The sequence below is a fragment of the Papio anubis genome, chromosome 4 (genome assembly GCF_008728515.1).
Source record: "Papio anubis isolate 15944 chromosome 4, Panubis1.0, whole genome shotgun sequence".
NCBI classification, from domain to species: domain Eukaryota; kingdom Metazoa; phylum Chordata; class Mammalia; order Primates; family Cercopithecidae; genus Papio; species Papio anubis.
This window is the reverse complement of record NC_044979.1, coordinates 174,903,529-174,929,695: the sequence shown is the minus strand read 5'-3', so window position 1 is coordinate 174,929,695 and position 26,167 is coordinate 174,903,529. Positions and strand designations below refer to the sequence as shown.

The following is a 26,167-nucleotide window of genomic DNA, read 5'->3' as shown; positions in this document are numbered from 1 at the left end:
TTTATTTTCTCATGGTTCTGGAGGCTGGGAAGTCCAAGATCAAGGTTCTAGCCCTTCGGCTTCTGGCTGGGGCTCTCTTCCTGGCTTTAGATGCCTCACTTCTCACTATGTCTTCATGTGGCCTTTCCTTAGTGCTTGCACAAGGAGGGTCAGGGAGAGAGCACCAGTGCTCCACTGTTTGTTTTTATAAGGATACTAATTCCATCATGAAGGCCCCAACCTTGTGATCTCATTTAACCTTAATTACTTCCTGAAAGACCCAGTCTCCAAATATAGCCATACTGGGGAGTTAGGGCTTCAACATATGAAATTTGGGAGGGAGGAACACAAACATTCATTTCATAATAGTATCCTTAAATAATATATTCAGCTTTGGAAAACCGAGTAGCAAATTATTCAAATCCAGCTGAGCAAAGGGCAATATTGCCACTTTTGAATAAAGACTTCCAGGAAAAGGACTCCAGCTTCAGCTCCCCTGGATGTACAAGGGCCCAGTCAGTGGGTGAGGTCATGAATCATCCTGGGATCTGGCAGGGCTTTTCTGGGCAGGCCCCAGAGAGCTAGGGCCGAGAGAACGGGCAGCTCAAAATTTCTTATTCTAAGATCACCAAAGCTTACCTCCAGCTCTTGGGAGTAGGTGGAAACAAACTGCTTCTGTGGGGTGCAAGAAGAGTCCTCAGCTGGCCCAGGCTGCAGGGCTTGATAGAGAGTACACCACTTCATCAGCCATGGGCAAGACAGGCCAAGGCCCTGGCTCACCTGGTGTTTGGTACCTGGAGGTCTAATGGAGCGGGGATCCCAGTCTGTCTCCTCATCTCTGGTGTGCAGCTAGCATCCTGGGATTGCCCTTCATCATTTCCTGCAGGTTCCTGTCACTCCCCTTCTCTACTGGATCTTCTCTTTCCTAAGCCAAGTCCTCCTCTTTCATGGTAAATTACATCATGTTTTAAAGAGCACAACCTTCACAAGCTTCTTGTAAATGGGTGGGGGTAAGGTAAATTTGTATACCTCTCATCTGGAAGTGTCATTATTCTGCCCTTACACTTGATTCATAATTGCCTAGATAGGAAACTCTAAGTTGGGGGTCATTTTCCTTTGGAATTTTGAAGATGTGGCTCATTGTTTCATGTTACATCACCACTCATGGGAGATCTGGGTGCAGTCCCGCAAGGCTGGGCAAGAGCAACTTCTGAGGAAAGAACATGCATGATGAATGAGTCCCAGAGTTTACTCAGGGCTGCAAATCAGACGTGTTCCGTAGGCAGCATGGAGAGCCCTTGTTGAACACATTGGGCATTCAGAAGAGGACCAAGAAGGGCCTCACCTTAGTTGTGAGGCCAAATAATGTTTAAATAACACAGTAGTTTGACAGAACTCACCCATAAAGCCACTCTGTCTGTTGCAGTTTGGTGGAAACTGATCATCAGTTGCAATTGCACTGTGGTCACTGGTGTGTTTAAGTTTTCCGCTTATTTTTCAGTCCATTGTCCTAATTCATATTGTCCTAGAAAGTGTATCCATTCATTTGACAAATACTTTGTGTGCATACACTATGTGTCAGACACTGTTCTAGGCATTAGGGAGACAGCAGGAAGCAAATGCAAAACCCTGCCCTCATGTGCTTATATTCTAGTATGAGAACACCTTTCCCCACCGGTTCACATGGATCCAGCTCATCGTCTATAATAACTGCCTGGAATTCCACAGACTGCACATGCCATACCTTATTTAACCATGATTCCTTCGGCAGATGTTTGGGAGGTTTTAGTGTTACTAAACCATGCTGCAGTGAACATCGTTGCACTTATCTTTGTCTGTTTTTTGTAGGTTTGTTCTAAGAAGAAGTTGTTGGGTCTAAGAGTATATTCACTGAAAATGTTGATTGATACTGCCAAATTGCCATCCAAAAACGCTGTGCCAATAACACACCCACCAGTGGGGACCAAACATTCCCGTTGCCCCATCTTCTCAACAGCTCTAGAAATTATTTGCCGATTGGATGGATGAAAAATGTTCTCATTGGTTTGTTTTGTTTTGTTTTGTTTTGTAACAGCTCTGCTCTGTTGCCCAAGCTGGCATGCAGTGGCACAATCACGGCTCACTGCAGTCTTGTCCTCCTGGGTTGAAGTGATCCTCCCACCTTAGCCTCCTGAGTAGCCAGGACTACCGGCATGCACCACCACGCCCAGCTAATTTTTGTATTTTTTGTAGAGATGGGGTTTCGCTATGTTGCCCAGGCTGGTCTCAGACTCTTGGGCTCAAGCAATCCTCCTGCTTCAGCCTCCCAAAGTGCTGGAATTACAGGTGTGAGCCACTGCACTCAGCCATCACTGTTTTAACTGGCACTACATCCAGTTAGTAATGTTGAACGTCTATTAATAACCTTATTGGCAAATTTTATTTCTTCCTCAATGAATGTCATTTTTCTTTTGGTTTCATAATTCCCATTTGCTTGGGAAATTCTAAGAAACTATAACATAACACATTTGTTAATATCACCCTTCTCTGTAACCTAGTGTCTATGCATCTATTTTCTTACCTTTTCTGTCATTTCAATGTGCTTGTGAGGTGGTGCAAATAAGTGTCCTAGACATGCCATCCTGAAATAGAGATCCATTCATTTTAAACAGCACTAAATTGCCTATTTTTCTAATACAGATTTATCAAGGGAAGAGAAACATTTGGAAGTGCAAGTACTGCTGGAGAATACTGGAAGACAAAAAGACAAAAAAGAAGACCAAGAAAAGAAAACCATTTTTGTGAAAGAAGAGCAAGAATTACCACCAAAAATAATTGAAGTTATTCATCCTGAAAGAGAAAGCACTCAAGAAGATGTTCTAGTAAGAGAAAAGTTTAAAAGAAGCATGCAGAGAAATGGCATGGATGACACACCTGACAAATGCACTGCTCCCTACACGAAAGGCCCCCTCAGACAAAGAAGGCATTACTCATTCACAGAAGCAACTGAAAATCTGCATCATGGGCTTCCTGCTTCAGGTGGGCCAGCCAATGCTGGCAACACGAAGTACAGTCATAGTACAAGCAAGCATCTCAGTAACAGAGAGGAAATGGAGCTAGAGCATTCTGACAGTGGGTATGAGCCCTCATTTGGCAAGTCTTCCAGAATAAAAGCGAAGGATACAACTTTCAGAGATAAGAAAAGCAGTCTCATGGAAGAACTCTTTGGATCAGGCTACGTGTTGAAAACTGACCAATCAAGTCCTGGTGTTGCAAAAGGCTCAGAGGAGCCTTTGCAAAGTAAGGAGTCACATCCCCTGCCTCCCAGTCAGGCCTCCGCCAGCAATGCTTTCGGAGACTCTAAAGTAACTGTGGTAAATTCTATTAAGCCATCGTCACCTACAGAAGGAAAAAGAAAAATAATTATTTAAATATAATCTATATCCTAATGCATTCTGGTTTGATATAATGCTACCTATGTGCCTTGCATCTTATTTTTGAAATGTGTGAGAGAGGGAGTGTATGTGTGTGTGTCTTTTAGTACTTAATTGACTTTCAATAATTAAATTTTTGTTTTATTGCTAATCTAGTAAAAAATCTATTTTATATTAGCCAATGATAACACTTCAAATTTACATCTTTACAACTGAAACATCCATTATCTTCTGGGAGACTGGTTTACTATATGGTTTTAGTATTCTGTGGGACTCCATAGCTAGTAACTCTAAGTTAGTCACTCAAAACATATGCATCTCATACACAACAAAATTTATCAGCAATAGAGTTGAATTGTAACTTAAAAACATGGAAGCAGGCCAGATGCAGTGGTTCACGTCTGTAATGCCAGCATTTTGGGAGGCCAAGGCGGGAGGATCACTTGAGTCCAGGAGTTTAAGACCAGCCTGGGCAACATGACACAACCCCGTCTCTACAAAAATTAAAAGAATTAGCCAGGTGTGGTGGTGTGTGCCTGTAGTCCCAGGTACTTGGGAGGCTGAGGTCAAAGAATCACTTGAGCCCAGGTCAAGGCTTCAGTGAGATATGATCGTGCCACTGCACTCCAGCTTGGGCAATCAGAGTGAGGCTGTGTCTCAAAAAATAAAAACAAAATGTAGCAGCAGCTTTGAAAGGGAACAATATGATCAAAAGACTCTTTTTACTAAAACAAAAAAACATTGGCTGGGTGCCGTGGCTCACACCAGTAATCCCAACACTTTGGGAGGCCGAGGTAGGTGGATCACCTGAGGTCAGGAGTTTGAGACCAGCCTGGCCAACATGGTGAAACCCTGTCTCTACTAAAAACACAAAAAATTAGCCGGGTGTGGTAGCACATGCCTGTAATGGCAGCTTCCCAGGCGGCTGAGGCAGAAGAATCACTGGAACCCGAGAGGCAGAGGCTGTAGTGAGCCAAAATAACACCCACCACTGCACCCTAGCCTGGGTGACAGAGCAAGACTCTACCTCAAAGAAAAAAAAAAATACAGATATGTATCTGTATGATGTATCTGTATATATATGTGTGTATGTGTATATGTGTGTGTATATATATATATAGTGATTACCAAGCTTAGTTTTATGGAATTTTTTTTTTTTTTTTTTTGAGACAGAGTCTTGCTGTGTCACCCAGGCTGGAGTGTAGTGATAACAATCTTGGCTAACTGCAACCTCCACCCCCCGGGGTTCAAGTGATTCTCGTGTCTCAGCCTCCTGAGTGGCTGGGATTACAGGCGTGCACCACCACACCCGGCTAATTTTTGTATTTTTATGAGAGACTAAAAATGGTTTTGCCAGGTTAGCCAGGCTGGTCTTGAACTCCTGACCTCAGGTGATCCACCTACCTCAGCCTCCCAAAGTGCTGGGAATGACAGGTGTGAGCCACCATGCCCAGCCATGACAATCATTTTTGAGTTTCTCTTATTCAGCTAACCTGGGTATCCAATGTCCTGCCTTTGTGGGTGATGCTTTCCTTGTGTACACCTGAGATCCAGTATCATTTATTGAGATTTGTTGCATACCTCTACGTTGACCATTTTTCTGTTAATCTTGTTCTAAAAACTGTAAGAGTGCCATGGCCCTGCTGGTGTTTATTCAAGATAGCTGCTCAGTCCTAACTAACACATTTACTAAACTTAGGATATTTTAAATTAGGACTATAAAAAGGAGGCTATACTCCCAGCCCCATTTTATTTAGCTTACCTTCATTTAGTTATAAGGGGGAGTTGTTTATAATCTAGACCATACTATTTCCTTTCCAATGACGTTTATGGGTTGGTGTGTAATATTAACTGCAATGGCAGCTACCCAGGAGGTTGAGGCAGGAGAATCACTTGAACCTGGGAGGTGGAGGTTGCAGTGAGCCAGGATCATGCCACGGCACTCCAGCCTGGGTGACACAGCAAGACCCTGTCTCAAAAGATATAAAAATAAATATATAGCCAGGCGCGGTAGCCCACACCTGTAATCCCAGCACTTTGGGAGGCTGAGGCAGGCAGATCACCTGAGGTCGGGAGTTCAAGACCAGCCTGACTAACATGGTGAAACCCTGTCTCTACTAAAAATACAAAAATTAGCCATGCGTGGTGGCCAGCACCTGTAGTCCCAGCTGCATGGGAGGCTGAGGCAGGAGAATTGCTTGAACCTGGGAGGTGAAGGTTGCAGTGAGCCGAGATCGCACCACTGCACTCCAGCCTGGGCAACATTGTGAGACTCCATCTCAAAAAATAATAAGAATAAAAATAGTAGACCAGGCGCGGTGGCTCACGCCTGTAATCCCAGCACTTTGGGAGGCCGAGGCGGGTGGATCATGAGGTCAGATCAAGACCACCCTGGCGAACACGGTGAAACCCGTCTCTACTAAAAAATAACAAAAAGTCAGCTGGGCGTGGTGGCGGGCACCTGTAGTCCCAGCTACTCGGGAGGTTGAGGCAGGAGAATGGTGTGAACCTGGTAGGCAGAGTTTGAAGTGAGCCTAGATCACTACAATTGGCATATGCTTTGATCTTTTATAAAAAGCAAGGTGCAATAAGATACAAAAGAAGAGGACAGAATGGGTAAGGGGAGGGAGGGAGGGAGAGCTCTCACACGCTCCTAACGGGAAATACGCAAATGCAGTGAGATGACATAGTGGCCTAAATTCTGGAGGAATGTATTAAAAGGACTCCTGGAAATGGTATGCTGAGTAACATGACAATGTCTACTCCAGCTTCATAGCAGATAGAGGATTTTCCAAGGGATCTTTTCGTATGCCCACCCACAATAAAAGCACAAATAATATTATATCATAGAAATATTATGATTTAATATCATAATATTAAATCATAGCTATATTTAGAAGTGTAGAGAACTAATTTAATAAAAACAGAATCTAAGCCTGTTGTTGTCTAGTCATCTTAATTATATGCATAAAAAAGTTAGAGGGTCACAGATTAACATGCTAACTTTTTATCTCTGAGGTATGAGATTAGGGCCAATTTTTAATTTATTTTTAGTGTTTTCTACTTTGGCTTTCTTTTGCATGTTTGCTATAATGAACATAACTCTACGATCATGGAAAAAAAGATGTTTAAAAACAAATCTATTTCCTGAGCTCTGAGAGAGAAGGTACTGCAACACTCTTGCCGGAACAAAAGCTAAAAATGCCGTACTAACGATAGAAAACGTTTCTAAATCGGCTGGTCAGCTGGTAAACACTCAACGAAATTAGGCACCCGAGGAGATAAGTAAGCAAAGCACTAAAGTAAGCTTCTGCCTAAAGGGCATTTGCCGAAATTAGAGAACTGAGCATCACAGACTCCTCCTGAGGACAAAACCCAGGCAGCCCAAGTTAGGGGGTCCCTTTTCCATACAATGCTGGGACCTCCCTGGGGTCTCCAGCTCAGTGAACTAAAAAATTGTAAGTAAAGAACTCAGATTCTTTACAGGTGGCTCAAGCCTGTAATCCCAACACTTTGGGAGGCTGAGGCAGGCAGATCACTTGAGGCCAGGAGTTCGAGACCAACCTGGCCAACATAGTGAAACCCCGTCTCTTACTAAAAATACAAGTATGAGCCAGGCGTGGTGCTGCATGCCTGTAATCCCAGGTACTCAGGAGGCTGAGGCAGGAAAATCGCTTAAACCCAGGAGGCGGGGGTTGCTGTGAGCCGAGATCACGCCACTGCACTCCAGCCTGGGCAACAGAGCAAGATTCCATCTCAAATTAATTAAAAGAAAAGCTAGCACGAAAGACACGCAACTCTTCTTTCACTTGAACGGTTAGAAGCCACCATTATTATTGAAATTAGGGGCCAATGTTGCCCTACTTTCAACATTTTTGTGTCTTAAGGAATAGGGAGCCCTGGGGAGCGGGGAGAGACGGGAATGGCCAAGTCAGTGGAGCAGTCAGAACCCACACATTTATACATTAAATCTGCTGCCTCGTACGGGTGTAATTGTTGATGCCCCAAAACAATTACCATAGTAACATCAAAGATCACTGGTCACAGACCACCATAACATGTAATAATGAAAAAATATGAAATGTCGTGAGAACCCCCAAAACGTGACACAGAGACACAAAGTGGGCACATGCTGTGGATAAACGGCACTGACAGACTTGGTCGATGCAGGGTGGCCACAAACCCTCAATTTGTGAAGAAGATAGTGTCTACGGAGCACTTTCTTAAAGCTAAGTAGACTTGGTGCTGGGTAAGCCTGCAGTGCATGTGTGTTTGAGTAAGTGGAACCCAAAAGCCGCTCTGGTGGTCTTCAGCATGACAATAAACGAAAGGACCACAGCACTTTGTCTTTTCATAGTCCAATCAGCTAAAAGAACGACAAGCTACTTATTAGATTAGGAAACAAAAGAATACAAATACGAACTTGCAGAAACGAGTGGGAGAATTCAGCTTTACTGTGATAGGGTTACTCACTTAACAGCCGCTTGTCAGTTGCGGGTGGCTCACAGCAAACAAGCAGCTGTAAGGCAGGAAGTTACACAAGCACTTGCAAAGATTTTAATTAGAAAAAAGTGTTTGAAGAAACATTTAGCAGAATTAGATTTTGTCGGCCACACAGATTATTGGTTCCGATTAATTTAATCAGGCCTTATAAGGTTTGTTTTCTGTGTTCCATTCTAAAGAGCATAAATATTAAATGCTTATAAAATACACTTCATTCAAAATGCCTTAAATACAAAACACAATTTGAGCACAAAACAATGCATTATGGTCTTGTGGATACATTTACAAAACACTGTAATGAAAAATTAACAGCCTCAAGTAAGTAGATAATACTACACAATGCTTCCTCAACAAATGACATTTTAAACCAAGGAAGAAAAAGCACCAGTAATGCCAATTAGTGTTGTTCTTTTAGTTGTATTGAATGTGATTAAAGAACTTTTTGAATTCTTAGTAGTGGTATTAAAATTAAGTTACTTTCTAAACTGGATTAAAAACAGCACTAAGTCTTCAAAGAACTTAAAGTTGTTAGAAAATTTTGACTTTCCAGCTGGCAATATGACCAAAATACACAAGAGGGCAAATCACAAGTGACGGCACGGAGATGTCCCTAAACATTTCACATTTCGTACAGATCTAGGACGGTGTTCACTGTACACACGTGTCATAAACTGGACTTTCTTGACTCAATGACAGGTGTAGAAAATCATGATTCTTACAAGAATCTCTCATAAAGTCCAAGAACAAACATATTCAACAACAACAACAACAAAATCGAAACTGTGCACATTTGTTTCTTAAAAAACAAAACAGTGTAAATCAGATTTTTAACCTAATAAGAGAAAATCCATTTTTAAAAGTTTCATAGCTGTATCCATCTTCCTATTCAGCTGAATGGATGAAGCACAATAGCCACAACTTTGTTACAGACTAAAATCCAACAGGTAATTCCAACACCACCTGAAAACAAAGAAATTCACCATGAGAGAGCGCCCCAGCAGTGCTGCCCACATCTGTCTCTGCTGTCCTTAACTCACAGCAAAGACAGTATTTCCACTCTTTTTGAGCAGTGCTAGGCTGAGGCGAAGTTTATGTTTCATAGGTTCAAATTTGTCACTTTCTTTATTTTATTTTATTTTTTTTTTGAGACAGAGTCTCGCTTTCTCCCTCAGGCTGGAGTGCAATGGTGCGATCTCAGCTCACTGCACCTCTGCCTCCCGGGCTCAAGTGATTCTCCTGCCTCAGCCTCCCGAGTAGCTGGGATTACAGGTGTGCGCCACCACACTCGGTTAATTTTGTGTTTTTAGTAGAGACAGGGTTTCACCATGTGGGTCAGGCTGGTCTCAAACTCCTGACCTCAGATGATCCGCCCGCCTCCCAAAGTGCTGGGATTACAGGCATGAGCCACCGTGCCCAGCCCGAATTTGTCACTTTCTACAGAGTCACAGGGCTGCATTCTTTACTAAGCAGGAATCGCAGTGAACAGTGGACCCTGGGCTGAACTTCCCTTTCCTGCCAGAGAGATGTGCGTTACTACTTATGATATTAATAGATTCCAAAACCAAACCTGTAAGATTAACTTTTCCTTTCTCAGAAAGCATTATAAACAAAGCAATGTCTACCTATGCCTTTCTTGCCCCACCAATAATGGAGAGGCACACATATCCCCCTGTCCAGGAGGACAGGCTGCAAGAGTAGCCCATGGCCCCGCTGGAGGCATGGAAGGGTGGCTGGATGCTTCTCTGGCCCGCAGCGCAGAGCTCCTGGCCTAGGCCAGCTGTGTCAAACAAAGGAGAGGGGAAGGAAAGGGTGGAGAACGGGACAGGAGTGGTAGCTAAATTGGGAGTCTTTGAAACAGACATTCCCAGCCAGGGACAGTGGCTCACGCCTGTAATCCCAGCACTTTGGGAGGATAAGGCGGGTGAATCACCTGAGGTCAGGAGTTCAAGACCAGCGTGGCCAACATGGTGAAACCTTGTCTCTACTAAAACTACAAAAATTAGTCAGGCGTGGTGGTGGGCACCTGTAATCCCAGCTACCGGGGAGGCTGAGGCAGGAGAACCACTTGAAACCTGGGAGGCGGAGGTTGCAGTGAGCCGAGATCACGCCACTGCACTCCAGCCTGGGCAACAGAGTGAGACTCTGTCTTTAAAAAAAAAAAAAAAAGAAATAGTCATTCCTTTTGATACAGTATTCACCTCTAGCATAACCACAAATCACAACCAAAGACCAGCAAGGATGTGTGCTGCAGCATTATCTTTAACAGCAAAAAATCAGGACCCAAATAAATATCCTTCCTCAGGAAAATTTGCAGATGACATATCTAAATGAAGAACAGCTACTGCAAATTCCTTAATGAAGAAATGTGCCGGGCAAGGTGACTCACGCCTATAATCCCCGCACTCTGAGAAGCTGAGCAGGGAGGATTGCTTGATGCCAGGAGTTTGGGACCAACCTAAGCAACAAAGCAAGACCCCATCTCTATAAAAAACTTTTTTTTTAATTAGCTGGGCATGGTGGTGTGCAACTGTGACCCTAACTACTCAGGAGACTAAGGTGGGAGGATCACTTGAGCCAAGGAGTTCGAGGCTGTAGTGAGCTAGGAGGGTGCCACTGCCAACCTGGGCAACACAGCAAGACCCTGCCTCAAAAAAAAAAAAAAGAAAAGAAAAGAAAAGAAATTTACTGATATGGTGCTATGGTCTGCATGTTTGTATCCCCCTAAAATTCATCTGTTAATATGTTACCCCCCACAGTGATGGCATTAAGAGTTGGGGCCTTCTGGGAGGTGATTAAGTCACAAAGGCAGAGTCCTTGTGAATGGGATTAGTGCACTTACAAAAGAGGCCTAAGGGAGCTCGTCCTTCCACCATGCAAGGACACAGTGAGAAGACATTATCCATGAACAGGAAAATGGGCCATCATCAGACATCAAATCTGCCGGCACCTCGATCTTGGACTCCCCAGCCTCCGGGACAGTGAGAAATACATTTCTGTTGTTTATGAGCTACCCAGTTTATAGTATTTCACTTAGCCCTAAAAACTAAGACGTGGGAATAGGCTTACACTATAAAGTAAAAAGGAGGTACAAAATGTTATGTGCCAGGTGACCTTAACTCTATCAAAATAAATGGGAAAAAAAAGACAAAGAAAAATATATCACAGCATTAAAAGCTAATAGGAATCTTATTTTTTATTTATTTTATTTTATTTTATTTTGTTTTGAGACAGAGTCTCACTCTGTCACCCAGGTTGGGGTACAGTGGCATGATCTCAGCTCACTGCAACCTCCCCCTCTCGGATTCAAGTGATTCACACACCTCAGCCTCCCAAGTAGCTGGGATTATAGGCACGCACCACCACGCCCAGCTAATTTTTTGTATTTTAGCAGAGACAGGGTTTCACCATGTTGCCCAGGCTGGTCTCAAACTCCTGGCTCAGGCAATCCGCCCACCTTGGCCTCCCAAAGTGCTAGGATTACAGGTGTAAGCCAGTGAACCCAGCTGGGGTTTGCAATTAATCACTATATTTCTAATCATTCTTTTTTTTTTTTTTTTTTTGAGACGGAGTCTCGCTCTGTCGCCCAGGCTGGAGTGCAGTGGACGGATCTCAGCTCACTGCAAGCTCCGCCTCCCGGGTTTACGCCATTCTCCTGCCTCAGCCTCCCGAGTAGCTGGGACTACAGGCACCTGCCACCTCGCCCGGCTAGTTTTTTGTATTTTTAGTAGAGACGGGGTTTCACCATGTTAGCCAGGATGGTCTCGATCTCCTGACCTCATGATCCGCCCGTCTCGGCCTCCCAAAGTGCTGGGATTACAGGCTTGAGCCACCGCGCCCGGCTATTTCTAATCATTCTATAGTGACATGTACTACTTTTAATATCCAAAAAAATTATCTTCAAAAATAAAAGAACGTGATCGGGCACAGTGGTTCATGCCTGTTATCTCAGTACTTTGGGAGGCCAAAGCGTGAGGATCACTTAAGGTCAGGAGTTTGAGACCAGCCTGGCCAACATGGTGAAACCTTGTTTCTACTAAAAAATATGAAAATTAGCTGGGCATGGTGGTGCACGCCTGTAATTTCAGCTAGATGGGAGGCTGAGACATAAGAATTGCTTGAACCTGGGAGGCAGAGGTAGCAGCGAGCCAAGATCGCACCACTGTACTCCAGCCTGGGTGACGGAGTAAGACTCTGTCTCAAAAAAAAATAATAAAAGAATAGCCAAGAGCATCAAGTGCTACAGAGAGGCCAACCACAATGGGGACTGAAAAGAGACAGAACTGTGGACCTACAGCTAGTGTTTCAATGGGGTATCAGACTTGACGCACTGGGCATGGGTCCCGGAAACAGACCTAGGACTGAATTCTAGCTTTGCTCCTTAACATTTTGGTGACACTAGACAAGTGAAGTAACTTTTCTAGACCACAGTTTCTTCATGGCAAGCCTCACCAAACCTGCTCACTAAATGGACAGTGAGGAGGATGTCAGGCTAACTTAATCTTCTACCACACACCTCTACACAAGCCTATCCATACTCTTCCACTATATCTTCCAGAAAATTCTTACCTGCTACTCTAGTAGGAAAGGCTACCAGGCGGTCTAGAGGGGTTATCCATTTACTCGGCACAACAGCCACAGGGACAGAATAATACTTCCAAATGAGTGAGATCATCAGCGCAGCCTGGAAAGACACCTGTGGTGAGTGGCACAGCCTGCCGGTCACACGACCCACCGCACAGAAGGGAGCACAGGGAAATGCAAAAACAAACCCAGGAAAACTCTCCAGACTGAGCACCTCAAGCCTAGGAACCCAGTCCCCACAGACAACAGATGAGCACACACGGCCACTAATGTCCCCTGGTGAAACCCTGAATTAGAAAGTCTAATTAAAGAGGAGCTCAGCAGCATGTCCGGAACACTGTCAACAAGTAGGCGAGCCTTCCTCTGTGAACTGGCATTTCCCTGTTTTAGGATAAATACAATCTACACATAATTTGAATTAGCTGATCAACTAACCAAAGTCTCCCATAACACGGGTGTGCTTTTCTCACTGAGTATCTGCTTTGGGTAGCCAGACTGTACACTAAACACACCTTATTAGTGATGAAAGCCATCCTTGAAAAAACAGGGAATTCTCCCAAGTGCACCAGTGTTAGCAAGGCACACAGAGGTGAGCCCTGTGTAAGTTTCAATGGTGGGGGATGCTTTATTTCCCTCCATCCCCTTGCAGCATTCCTTCGACTGTCATCTGTCCCCTTCCTGGCTTGAATAGGCCACTCAGAAGAGGAGACATGAAAGAGGGTTGCTGGCCTAACTCCTTTATCTGCAGGAAATTTACCTCTTAGCAAATGGCAGTGCCTCAGGATCAATTTCCTTAAATCTACCCACCCCAAACTAAGCTTTTTGCAGGGTGAGCTTGAATGCTTTGCCTTGGTACTAGATCACACAGTACTGCAACTCGGATATTTACGGCAGCTGCTAAAGGTGTCTGGGTAGCACAACTGTACTCTCGGGGCAGAGCAGAGCCCAGCAACAGCTCCAGGAGAGGCTCCGTGGGTTAAGCCCCAGGCAGGAAGGCTAGAAGCCAATTTCAGTGAGAAAAGCTGGTTCTCTACCTGGAGGGTGGAGAGTGCCCATGAAGTATACCAGGTAACAAGAGCCAAATTACTGAAGATCTCAGAAAAAACCAACGTCTTCTATAAGCTTCTCACTTCATCCCACCTGGCCGTTCAAACCACAAGGGGATGAAGGCGTGGTGGAAGCTCTCCGAGAACTTCCTTCACAGTTCATCTGCCAAAAAGTCCCAAACTGTAACAACTCTCCTCAAGAGAAAGGCTTCCTTTTAGTCTGACTTACAGACCGAGAGTGTTTAGAGCTCCGTGTGGGCAGGGCCACACAACACGATAGCTGAAGGTGGAACAGCCCAGACTCCCAGCCCTAGATCTACAGGCAACGCTCTGGAGTTCAGGGCCACCAACTCCACTGACCCGGCTGGCGCTCTAGCACACTTACCTGCAATACATAGAAAGCGACACTTATCACCCATTTTATCTTGGCTAATTGAGCTGTCCGAGCTTTCACTGAAAGGAAAAACAGGATAAACAATTATGTCAGTCCTAAAAAATTAACAACATATTCAAATACACAGAAATGTTATTTTCCCGTATAATACACTTTCTGATTATAAATGGAACAATCACTCAACATATTCAACATAATTAGAAAATGTAAAATAGAATTTTTAAGTCACCCACCATCTCATTATGCCATTATTTAAAATAGAATCCTATTCAGGTTGAGATTTGAATAGCTTTAATTTTGAAAACTCTTTTTTTTGAAAACTCTTTTTTTTGTTTTTGTTTTTGTTTTGAGACAGAGTCTCGCTCTGTCGCCCAGGCTGGACTGCAGTGGCCGGATCTCAGCTCACTGCAAGCTCCGTCTCCCGGGTTTATGCCATTCTCCCGCCTCAGCCTCCCGAGTAGTCGGGACTACAGGCGCCCACCACCTCGCCTGGCTAGTTTTTTTGTATTTTTCAGCAGAGATTGGGTTTCACTGTGTTAGCCAGGATGGTCTCGATCTCCTGACCTCGTGATCCGCCCGTCTCGGCCTCCCAAAGTGCTGGGATTACAGGCTTGAGCCACTGCACCGGCCTTTGAAAACTCTTAAAATGACTCATGAAATCAAAGATTCTTTGTATAACAGAATTACCACTTACCAACAGGACTAAATTTTCCTCCCTATTTCCCAGTCTGCACAGTACACGAACCCCTGGTGGGAATCCAGCTTGTCCTGGGCCTGGACAGGCCCCCTTTGTCTGTTTTCCTAGCCACAGAGACAGCTCTCTGACTGTGCACACACTGTGCACAGGGTTCCTCAGCACACAGGCTGCCCTGAGAAAGCGCTCTTCATCACAGGAGACTGTACCCGGGAGGTGACACTCGGAAGAGGACACTGCTGGGCATTTTTCTAGAGAGTGGAACAAAAGCCTCTGACAATCCACTGTGAAACTTTTCTGGGCTTCTCTCAGAAAAGTGATGAATTTAAAAATGAAAACCTACAATAAAGAGTTGGCTCTGAGGAAAATCTGAGAGGATTCTTAGATGTTTCTGTGATTAGAAAGCAAAGGTTCACCAACAAATAAGAAGAAAGTAATTATTACTGAGTTTCCTCCAGATAACTTAAAAGTTTCCATCAATATTCAAAACATCCAAGAAGCAAAGTATGTATTCTACTAATCTTTACATACAGACTTCTCTATAAATCAGCTCTCACGAAGCCTTCAGGCTGCAAGGGATGCAGTACCGTGGGTTTTGAGCTTATCCGTCATCTTGTTGATCTTTCTTTCCAGCCTGGCGTATCTGGCAAACTCGTCCATCATATTGACCGTGGAGAGCTCCTGCTTCATGTCCTGGATCTCCGCTCTCATCTGTGACTCCTGCTCCGCGTCCTTCTGCAGCACCCTGGACATCTGGCAGGGCGGACAGCGGGGATCAGCATCTTCCAACACGGGCCACAGGAGGATCCCCCAATCTCCCCCTACTTTCTGTCTATGCCCTGACCACTCTGTGACCCAGCCAATTGTGTGTTTCCCTGCACGCTTGAACCCAAACTGGGGCCGTGAACGTTCTCAGGACTAATAAAGAGTGAAGGCTGTTGCTGGAGAACACTGGAAGATTCATCCTGCTGAGAAACACCTACAAACTAGCCCCGCCATGACAAAGTCCTCAAACTCCCATATACACTCCAAACCCCAGCCCCCCGGTGGCAGACAGCCCTAGGTAAACGTCCCTTTCTCTCACTGGCTGTCCCAGGACTGCCACAGCTCTTGTAAGTTCCCTTCGTGAATGCTGTGGACTCATCACCCTGGCGTTTAGTGCTTCTTTCTTTGGAATCCAAGCTGGCCCCATCTCCAGGCAGTCTGGAGCAGCCCCTTGAGGGAACTCCCCTGCCACTGCCTTTGAGGCGACTCCAGCATGGGTCTGACCAGGCAGAACCAGTACACCCTGCTCCAACATCCTACTCCTGCCTCTGCCAACTGGCCAAGCTGCCTACTACCTACACAGCCAGCCTCTGCTGCCTTTTTCAGCTCTCTATAACTACCACCAAAAAAAAAAAAAAAAAACCTCATATTCAAATTGCTATTCAAACTATATTTTTCCTTTTGCAGAGATGCCCATGAATTGCTCCAATACAAATTTTTGTCTCTTTCACTATAACTGAAATTGCAATTATGAAATGAAAACCAGTTTCATCACCAGAGCTGTTATTCCAGCGACAGGGAACGTGGGTCCTCTCCCCTGCCTGAAGAATTCAGTCCTAGATTAGACGGGGCAGAGCAAGGTGCAGGTGCAGGGCAACAGCGGTGAGGCAGGGCCAGGGCAGTGTCAGTGCCCAAGTTCAGTGCAGAGGGCCTTCCCACAGAATGGCACCCTGGCAAGAGGCATCAGGGCCAGGCATGGTGATACAGGGGTCCCCAAGAAAGGGCAGCCTGACACAGGAGTCAGGGTCTGTAGGGTGAGGGGGACAGACATACAAGACAAGAAGGAAACCTGCCCGTGTCAGAGCCCAGGTGGGGCGAGGCATGCATTCACATGGGTATCAGTTGGTGGTGGACACCAGAGATTAATTACAAAAGGGTGATCACAGAAATAAACATATTGAGGATAACGTAAGCCAGTCTTCTCACTTTCAGCAAAGACACTTAGAAAAATGCCTCAGCCTGGCGTGGTGGCTCGGCCTGCAACCCTAACACTCTGGAGGACGGGATGGAAGGATCTCTTGTGTACAGGAGTTCAAGGCTGCAGTGAGCTCAGATCATGCCATTGGACTCCAGCCTGAACAACAGAGTGAGACCTTGTCTCAAAAAAAAAAGAGAGAGAAAAAAGAAAAAAGGCCGGGTGCAGTAGCTCATGCCTATAATCCTAGTACTTTGGGAGGCCAAGGCAAGTGAATCGCTTGAGCCCAGGAGTTTGAGACCAGTCTTGGCAACACGGTGAAACTCTGTCTCTACAAAAAATATGAAAAATTAGCCAGTTTCATAACCTGGTGAAGGAAGGTAGGGAAGGAGGGAGGAAGGGAGGAAGGGAAGAAGGAAGGCAGGCAGGCAGGAAGGCAGGCGTCTCCAAGAGAAGCAGAATGAATCTTGTGGTGTTGGCTTAGAATTGGAGATCTGTGGTTTCCACAGACAGGCAGAGAAATACAGACATAAACAAAGAGGCACCCTCCCCAGGTTGGCCTGGCTGGTCCCTGTGAGCAGAGGGGCCCCGCATGACCTGGGGGCCCGCCTGCGTCGCCCCCTGCAGGCCCCGGTTCCCGGCACCAGCCCCAGTAGTCTACTCTCCAGGGAACGGCCCCGGGCCACGGCACCGGGAGGGGAGGAGTGGCTGGAGCGCAAGGGAGGAGTCGGCAGTGGCCGCCAGGTGGCGCCCGCAGATCTGCCGGGAAGGCCTAGTCCGGGGACTGCGCGGGTGCCCCAAGACCAGAGATCCCTTACAGGCGCCTCGGCCCCCTGCCCCAAGGGATCAGCGAACATCCCCAAATCCCAGTCCCACACCAGCGGATGAGATACAATGAGAACACAGCACTGCCTCTCAGATATCCCTGCCAAGTATCAGACATGCCAGTGGACGTCCATTCTGTGAAATCACTGGCCTCTGATACTCACAAATGACAGCCATGAAAGTCAAGGGAAAACCGGGAAACTCCTCCAGACAGAAGGAGGCTAGAGGCTGGGAAATACAACGCATGATTCCGAACTGGGTCCTTTCCCTGTTAAGGACGTTACCGCAACACGTGGGGAACCTGAATGGGGCCTGAGGATCAGATCGTGGTAAAGTACTTGATGCCTGCATTAGATCTCGGCTCACTACAACCTCAACTTCCTGGGCTCAAGCCATACTCCCACCTGAGCCTCCTGAGTATCTGCGACCACAGTCGTGCACCACCGCGCTCGGCTAATTTATTTTTAGTTTTAGTAGACACGCGGTTTCACTATGTTGCCAGTGAACTCTTGAGTTCAAGCAATCCGTCCGCCTCGGCCTCCCAAAGTGCTGGGGTTAAAGGCGTGAGCCACTGCGCCTGGCCCCCAAGAATCTATTGAATACCAAAGTACCTGGGAATGAGGGGGTTCAGACTGACAACTCCAAATGGTTCAGGAAACAGAATCAGCTCTCGGTATTGACTGTATGCGTAACTTTTCTGCACATTTGTGTTTGTTTCGAAATTTTTAAAACAGACTAATAAACATGAAATGTTATAGTGTATCTAAAGTGTGCCTGACACACAGTAAGCACACAATAAATGAGATTCCCTCTCCCCCTCCCAGCTCACAGGTCTCCTCTGCCTGCCGCACAGTAGGGACAACTCTCCAGTTAGAGCTGGGAAGCCGAGTCCGGCCAGTCACCTGAGAGGGAGTACACAAAACAATTAACTCAGGAATGGGAGGTGAGTGAAGGCAGAAGAGTGAACTTGAGGAAAACTGAAGGCAGCTTTGTAAGGTTAACAAAAACAACTGGTGCTTGAAAAAAAAATTACATCTATTACATGTATAAGCACAATAGAAATTGTCTGAGCCAGGCGCGGTGGTTAACCCTGTAATCCCAGCACCTCGGGAGACTGAGGCAGGAAGATCGTTTGAGCCCAGGAGTTCGAGACCAGGCGGGGCAACATGGCAAGACCCAATCTCTACAAAAAAAAATTAAAAATTAGCCAGGCGTGGTGGCGCAGCTTTGGGTGCCTGTGCCCCCAGCTACTTGGGAGGCTGAGGCGGGGAGGGAGGGATCGCTGGAGCCCGAAAGGTTGAGGCTGCTGTGAGTTATGATGGCACCACCACACTACTGCCTGGGCAACAGAGTGAGACCCTGTCTCTAAAATAAAAATGTTTTAAAGCATAAATTTGCAAATATGCATCAATGTTAATCCAAGACCCACATATAAGTGTTAAAATGTTCTAGAATTATGCAGTATAAGATTTAATAAGATATGAATCTAAATGTAATAATGCAAATATTAATTTTTAGAACAAAAGTAAATAACTGATGCCATGACAACGTGCACAGCCCGTGCTCGTGCCTGCCAGCAGTAGAGCAGGCAAACCCAGGAACCACCAACTCAGGTCACCCTGAGTCCCTGAACACAGAGGACAGAGTCCTCCAACTCAGGAAGCTCCAGACCCTGAACAGCCCCAGATGCCACTCTCGGCCAGGACCCGCCGGCCAGGGCCGAGAAACCAGCAGCTCTCCAGGCCGCCAGCTCCAGTCCTTGGCTGCGGCCCCCACGAGAGTCCCACTGGAGGCCCTGCCCGCACATGCGCACTTCACCAGCGCGCTTCTGCGTCATAGGACTCTGGGGCAGGTCCTGTGAAGGGCAGCGTCGTCCCCCTAAACTAATACTTGAGGACCATCTCCAAGCCTGGTCCATGGCAGGGACTCACTAAGCAACGGCTGAGGAAAAGGGTGTGGGGGCGCGAGGGGGGGCGGTGCTCTAAGAAGATGACCACAGAGGCAAACCCTGCAACATTCTCCTCTGGCTTCAGTCCCCTAGAGGGAAAAGGAGGTGGCCACTCTTTACAGCAGAAACTGAAAGATAATTTAGAAAATGCTGAATCTGAAAGGGCAATCGGCCGGTGAGCCCAGAAGGCAACCCGCGCAGCGTCCTTTATCTGCAAAGCTAGGGTTGCAAGGAAGGGCCTCCTGGCGCCTGCGCAGTGCGTGTGGCTCCTGTGGCCCCTCAGCCCACACCCGTCCTGGGGCGCCTGCGCAGTGCGTGCAGCTCGCAGGGACCCTGAGCCAGTGCCGGTCCTGGGACGCCTGCGCAGTGCATGCGGTTTGCATAGACTGAGCCTGCGCCACTCCTGGAGCACCTGCGCAGTGCGTGCGGTTTGCATGGACTCTTGAGCCCGTGCCAGTACTGGGGCACCTGCGCAGTGCGTGCGGCTTGCATGGACTCTGACCCTGCGCCACTCCTGGGACGCCTGCACAGTCGTGTCGTTCGCATAGACCCACAGCCCGCGCCAGTCCTGGGGTACCTACACAGTGCACCTCCCCTGCACCTGTAGAGCTGCAGAGCCGGCGCTCATCAAAGGCGTCTTTGTTGCCCTCCTATAGCTGAATAAAGTCCCGGACCACCTACTGAATGAACTATGCGTCTGTGACCAGCTTGAAGAGGAGGTAGAGATCCCCGGGAAAATTCCAACCACGCCAACGCCAGAGACTTGGTGTCCTTACCAGGCATCCCACCCCCACCGCAGCGGGCAGCTGAGATCGCCTCCCAGGACCTTACTAGTCTTAACTGGCCCAAGGACTTCTGATACTTCAGACCTCCTAAGGCCTCACGTGGGGCAGGGAGCTGGGGGCGCGGCGGGGGGAGGGGGGAACCAGTGCAGCCTAGACTGAGTGATGAGATCAAGGCGCTGCCTCCCCAACTTCTGCTTCAGAAACATCCCAAGGGAGGTTATGATTTAAGTACCTGAGCGTGGCCCCATCCCAGAGGGCACTGTTTTCCCAATTCGACTTTCTGCTGCTTGTCATGAGTCTTTCCCACTTGAATCCTCAAATCAGAGGCTGTGATGAAGTAGCCTCTGATGATGGTGAAGGAGCAGCATTTGACCCTACTCAAGACCAGCGCGTTCCTTACAGCTTCTCACAGACCGTCACCACAAACCCAGTGACCAGGCCAAACATCTCTATTACCAATTACAGGGTGGGTGTACTCTGCTGGGATAATAATTATGTTATCCTTCTGAACCTGGCTAACAACAAATGTTACAATCAAAGGGAAATGGGTTTAAGAAAGCTAACTGGGTTGAGGTTAGAGAGGCCATAAGGTTGTTGTAGGAGGCAGCACAAGAGTGGACACAGGTCCTGAGTCACAGAGCAAGACCCGGCCTCTAAAAACAATTTTTTTTATTTCAGAGGGAGGGGGGTGGGAGGGAGACGATCAGGAAAATTAATTAATGAGTGCTAGGCTTAATAACTGGGTGACGAAATAATCTCTACAACAAACTCCCATGACACAAGTTTACCTATATAACAAACCTGCACACGTATCCCTGAACTTAAAAGTTTAAAAAAAAAAAAAAAAAAAAATTGTCGGCCAGGTGTGGTGGCTCACGGCTGTAATCCCAGCACTTTGAGAGGCTGAGGCAGGTGGATCACCTGAGGTCAGGAGTTCAAGATCAGCCTGGCCAACATAGTGAAACCCCCTCTCTGCTAAAAAAAAAAAAAAAAAAACACAAAAATTAGCTGGGCGTGGTGGCGCATGCATGTAATCCCAGCTACTTGGGAGGCTAAGACAGGAGAATCCCTTGAACCCAGAAGGCAGAGGTTGCAGTGAGCCGAGACAGCACCATTGCACTCCGGCTTGGGCAACAGAGCGAAACTCTTGTCTCAAAAAAAAAAAAAATTGTCTAATAACAACCAAAAGGAACTAACTCAACAACAAAAAACAACTGAATTTTAAAAGGGGGCAAAAGATTTGACTAGACATGTCTCCAAAGATAAACAGACGGCCATAAGCATCTGAAAAGATACTCAACATCACTAATTATTAGGAAAATGCAAATCAAAACTAAATGAGATACCACCTTCTGTCCATTAGGATAATTAGTATTTTTTTTTAAAAAAAGGCTGGGTGTGGTGGCTCAGGCCTGTAACACCAGCACTTTGGGAGACCGACCAAGGTGGGTGGATCACCTGAGGTCAGGAGTTCGAGACCGGCCTGGCCAACATGGCAAAACCCCGTCTCTACTAAAAAATTAGCCCGGCATGGTGGCATGCACCTGTAATCCCAGCTACTTGGAAGGCTGAGACAGAAGAATTGCTTGAACCCAGGAGGCGGAGGTGAGCCAAGATTGAGCCACTGCACTCCAGCCTGGGTGACAGAGAGACTCCCTCTCAAAAAAATAAAAATAAGCTGGGTACGGTGGCTCAGGCCTGTAATCCCAGCACTTTGGGAGGCCAAAGCGGGTGGATCACTGGAGGTCAGGAGTTCAAGACCAGCCTGGCCAACATGGTGAACCCTCATCTCTACTAAAAATACAAAAATTAGCCAGGCATGGTGGCGGGCACCTATAATCCCAGCTACTTGGGAAGCTGAGGCAGGAGAATCTCTTGAACCCGAGGGGCAGAGGCTGCACTGAGCCGAGATTGCACCATTGCACTCCAGCCTGGGTGACAAGAGCAAGACTCCATCTCAAAAAAATAAATAAAATAAAAATAATAAATAAAAATAAAAATAATAGGCCGGGCGCGGTGGCTCAAGCCTGTAATCCCAGCACTTTGGGAGGCCGAGACGGGTGGATCACGAGGTCAGGAGATCGAGACCATCCTGGTGAACACAGTGAAACCCCGTCTCTACTAAAACTACAAAAAACTAGCCGGGCGAGGTGGCGGGCGCCTGTAGTCCCAGCTACTCGGGAGGCTGAGGCAGGAGAATGGCGTGAACCTGGGAGGCGGAGCTTGCAGTGAGCTGAGATCCGGCCACTGCACTCCAGCCTGGGCGACAGAGCGAGACTCCGTCTCAAAAATAAAAAAATAAAAATAAAAATAATAATAATAAATAAATAAGAAAACAAAATACGTGTTGAAGGATGTGGAGCAACTGGAACCCTTCTGCATTGCTGGTGGGAATGGTGTGGCTGCTATGGAAAACAGCATGGTGGTTTCTCAAAAACATTCAACATAGAATTACCATAGATCCAGGAATTCCACTTCTGGGTATATGTCCAGAAAAACTGAAAGCAGAGACTCAAAGAGGTATCTGTAAACATTTTAGCATTATCTACAATAGTCAAAAGGTAGAAACAACCCAAGTGTCCATAGACAGATGGATGAATAAACAAAATGTGGCCTATACATATAATGGGATACTATTCAGCCTTAAAAGGGAAGGAAATCCCAACTCATGCTACAACATGGATGAACCTTAAGGATATTATGCTGAGTGAAAAGCAGCCAGTCACAAAAGGAAAAATACTGTCTGATTCCACTTATATGACATAGGTCCCAAGAGTAGTCAAATTCACAGAGACAGAAAGTACAATGGAGGTTGCCAGGGAGAGGCAGGAATGGAGAGTTGTTTAACGGGTGCGAGAGTTTCAGTCAGAGGAGATAAAAAGGTTGTGATATGGGGCCGGGCATGGTGGCACATGCCTGTAATACTAGCACTTTGGGAGGCCAAGGAGGGAAGATGACTTGAGGTCAGGAGTTTGAGACTAGCCTGGGCAACATAGTGAGACCCCATCTCTACTAAAAATACAAAAATTAGCCAGGCATGGTGGCAGATGCCTGTAATCACAGCTACTTGGGAGGCTGAGGCAGGCGAATCGCTTGAACCTGGAAGGCCGAGGCTGCAGTGAGCCAAGATCAGGCCACTGCACTCCAGCATAGGCAACAGACTGAGACTCTGTTCCAAAAAAGAAAAAAGAAAAAGTTCTGGGAGCGGGGCCAGGTGCAGTGGTTCACACCTGTAATCCCAGCACTTTGGGAGGCGAAGGTGGGCGGATGGCTTGAGGTCTGGAGTTTGAGACCAGCCTGGCCAACATGGCAAAGGTCTGTCTCTACAAAAAATACAAAAAAATAGCTGGGCATGGTGGTGCATGCCTGTGGTCCCAGCTACTTGGGAGGCTGAGATGGGAGGATCCCTTGAATCTGAGAGGCAGAGGTTGCAATGAGCTGAGATTGTGCCACTGCACAGAGCCAGACCCTGTCTTAAAAAAATAGTAATAAAGTTCTGGGATAACGGTTGCACAAAAATGTGAATGTACTTAATGCCACTGAACTGTACACCTAAAAATGATAAAGATGATAAATTTCATATTATGTAGATTTTACAATTAAAAATAAGAAGATGAGCATGGGCCAGCTCATCAGGAGTCTTTTATGCAATGCTAAGGACCTGAGACATCATCTTAAAAAGACTGGATAGCATCAGGAAAGATTCTGAAGGAGACTCAGGGGTTAAAAGAGAATTCCCTGTATCTCCAGGACAATGCAGACAGTAGGACAACGGAGAGAGTAAGAATAGAGTTTTGCACAAAACAGACACTCAGTGAATACTGGTGGAATAAAATACACTCCACTATTACCAATTTATCTTAGGAGAGAAAAGCAAGAACTGTTTTCCAAGACAATGCTACAACGCATGCGCCCAATCTTTGAGGTCTCCGTCTGTGCCCAACAGCTCCTCATTCCTGCTGTGGGCATACAGAGGGCGCTCATTCCCGGGGACAGTTCCCAAAGTACCCCCACCTCCCATGACCACACCCCACCACGCCCTGTTCAATTTGCCACCAAATCCCTATCCCTATCCCTGCTCCAACAGGCAATCAAATCTCCACCTCCAGTCACTAGGGGGATGACTTAGCGCCACTACTAAATTCTCTGAGCCAGACTCCTCCGGGAGGTAAAGGAGGATGGGATAATACTCGCCTCTCCCAGCAGCCGTGACAGGGAGGTAATGTACTCACTACCTGGCAGAAAGAGTGCTCCCCAAGCTGGTTGCTCCCTTGGATATTGAAGGCATCACGCTGTACTGAGATTCTCTCTGCACCTGTCTCCCACCCTACCCATCCCAAGAATGTGCGCTCCTGGACGCTAGGATCCATCTTTCCGGGACCTGGAACAGCTGACTTCGCCCGCCAGGCCTCTGGGAAAACCCTGGGTGAGGGCTGCTCAAATGCCTCTAGGGACCAGGATTAATGGAAACGGGTGAGGCTGGCAGCGGGGCACCAGGAACTCCCAATGTGAGGTTCGCCGCCGCCACCCACAGCGAGAAGATTCCTGCCCCGTGAAAGCGTGGCCCAGGGTTGCCGGATGTTTCTCCCCGCACCACCCTAGAACCCAGAAAGTCTGATTCTGGGGTAAAGCGTCGCACCTTTTAGACGCTACCAACTATCTCAAAAAAGCTTACAGACCAACCAAGACGACTACGGGCTGAACCTGGCCTTCAGTCGCCCAGTTGAGACCCCTGTACCTACTCCCAGACCCGCCAGGGGACTGGGGCGGCATCCCCACCGGCCCTTGGGAGGCCAGGCAGCCACTTACGAAGGATGAGAAGGACGGGAGGAGGATCCTAAGAACATTGCACCCAAACACGAAGCTGAGCACCAGCAACCACGCCCAGTGGTCGGCCGCGGCTGAGCTCATCCCGAATACTCCTGGCTGTGGTGGGTCCGCTACGGCAGCTCCATGGGGACCACGCCAGCAGAGGCGACTGCGCCTGCGCGGGTGAAGCCCAGCGCGCCTGCGCACTGCGTCGCCCTCGCAGGAGGCGGGGCCGTTTTTACCACCCGCTCCAGTTGGAGCAGTTATGTTCCAGGTTCCTCCTGGGCCTTCGGGGATTCCGTAGCCTTCTCGCACCCGCCCCCACTCCTACTGAACCAGTTTTTCTGACGTCCGTGTTTCTTTTTCTCCTTCTTTTTAAAATTGAAAACCTTGTAGTACCAAACTCTGGTTTCAAGTGCTAACGACTCCCTGCTTTTGTCATAATTAGTACTTTCTTTAACTTTTAATTCTAGATAAGTTTAAGGTAAACTCTTCCATAAATAAAAAACTACCGTAATTATAGTAGCAGGTAGCTGTCGTGTTCCAAGCAGTTATGTGGAAAATGCCTTACGTTTTCGTTCCAGAGCTAAACACTGTAGTAAGTCTAACCAATTTACACAATTGCATACCTGTAAAAATAAGTTTATTAGACTGCACTGTTCACAATCATTAGTAATAGTTAATAAAGTAACCTGAATCTAGGTGAAGATCAGGTTTTGCCGCAAAAGAATCCCAAATCAAATGTATGCATAGTGGGCAAGGCGCGGTGGCTCACGCCAGTAATTCCAGCACTTTGGGAGGCCGAGGCGGGCGGGTCACGAGGTCAAGAGATCGAAACCAGCCTGACCAACATGGTGAAACCCCGTCTCTATGATACAAAAATTAGCTGGGCGTGGTGGCGCGCGCCTGTAGTCCCAGATACTCGGAAGGCTGAGGCAGGAGAATCGCTTGAACCCGGGAGGCGGAGGTTGCAGTGAGCCAAGATCTTGCCACTAGCACTCCAGCTCCGGCGACAGAGCGGGACTCCGTCTCAAAAAAAAAAAAAGTATGCATAGTGGATAAAACAAGACATGTTCAGCTGTCTCTTCTGCCACGCTGCCATGGCTGGTTTCTGAGGACTAATTCCTAATCAAAATGATGCAAGATTGCGGGTACACTGGCTCATGCCTGTAATCCCAGCACTTTGGGAGATCCAAGCAAGGTGATCACGGGCCCAGGAGTTTGAAACCA

At 47.0% G+C, this 26,167-nt stretch overlaps 2 protein-coding genes across 13 annotated transcripts in view; one reads left to right on the top strand and one right to left on the bottom strand.

The window, feature by feature from the left end:
* The window catches only part of LCA5L (lebercilin LCA5 like), a 42,649-nt gene extending 39,217 nt beyond the window's left edge, over positions 1–3,432 (top strand). For 10 of the 11 annotated variants that reach the window (XM_031664865.1, XM_031664866.1, XM_031664862.1 and 7 more), the window contains one exon: positions 2,659–3,432. In XM_031664865.1, coding sequence (XP_031520725.1) covers positions 2,659–3,389 — 731 coding nt within the window. In that variant the 3' untranslated portion in view covers positions 3,390–3,432. The remainder of the gene's footprint in view (positions 1–2,658) is intronic. The other variant, NM_001168996.1, reaches the window with a different exon arrangement.
* Positions 3,433–7,815: 4,383 nt separating this feature from the next.
* Positions 7,816–25,151, bottom strand: GET1 (guided entry of tail-anchored proteins factor 1). 2 transcript variants are annotated; one of them, XM_009202242.3, is made up of 5 exons: positions 24,938–25,151; positions 15,198–15,363; positions 13,908–13,975; positions 12,462–12,576; positions 7,816–8,855 (listed from the first exon to the last, which is right to left on the bottom strand). In XM_009202242.3, the coding sequence occupies exons 1-5, from the start codon at positions 25,037–25,039 to the stop codon at positions 8,782–8,784; spliced, it is 525 nt and encodes a 174-aa protein (XP_009200506.1). In that variant the 5' UTR covers positions 25,040–25,151; the 3' UTR covers positions 7,816–8,781. The 2 variants fall into 2 exon arrangements, with proteins under 2 accessions (XP_009200506.1, NP_001162466.1); NM_001168995.1 differs by lacking the exon at positions 24,938–25,151 and having other exon boundaries at positions 8,782–8,855.
* Between the last annotated feature and the right edge of the window lie 1,016 nt (positions 25,152–26,167).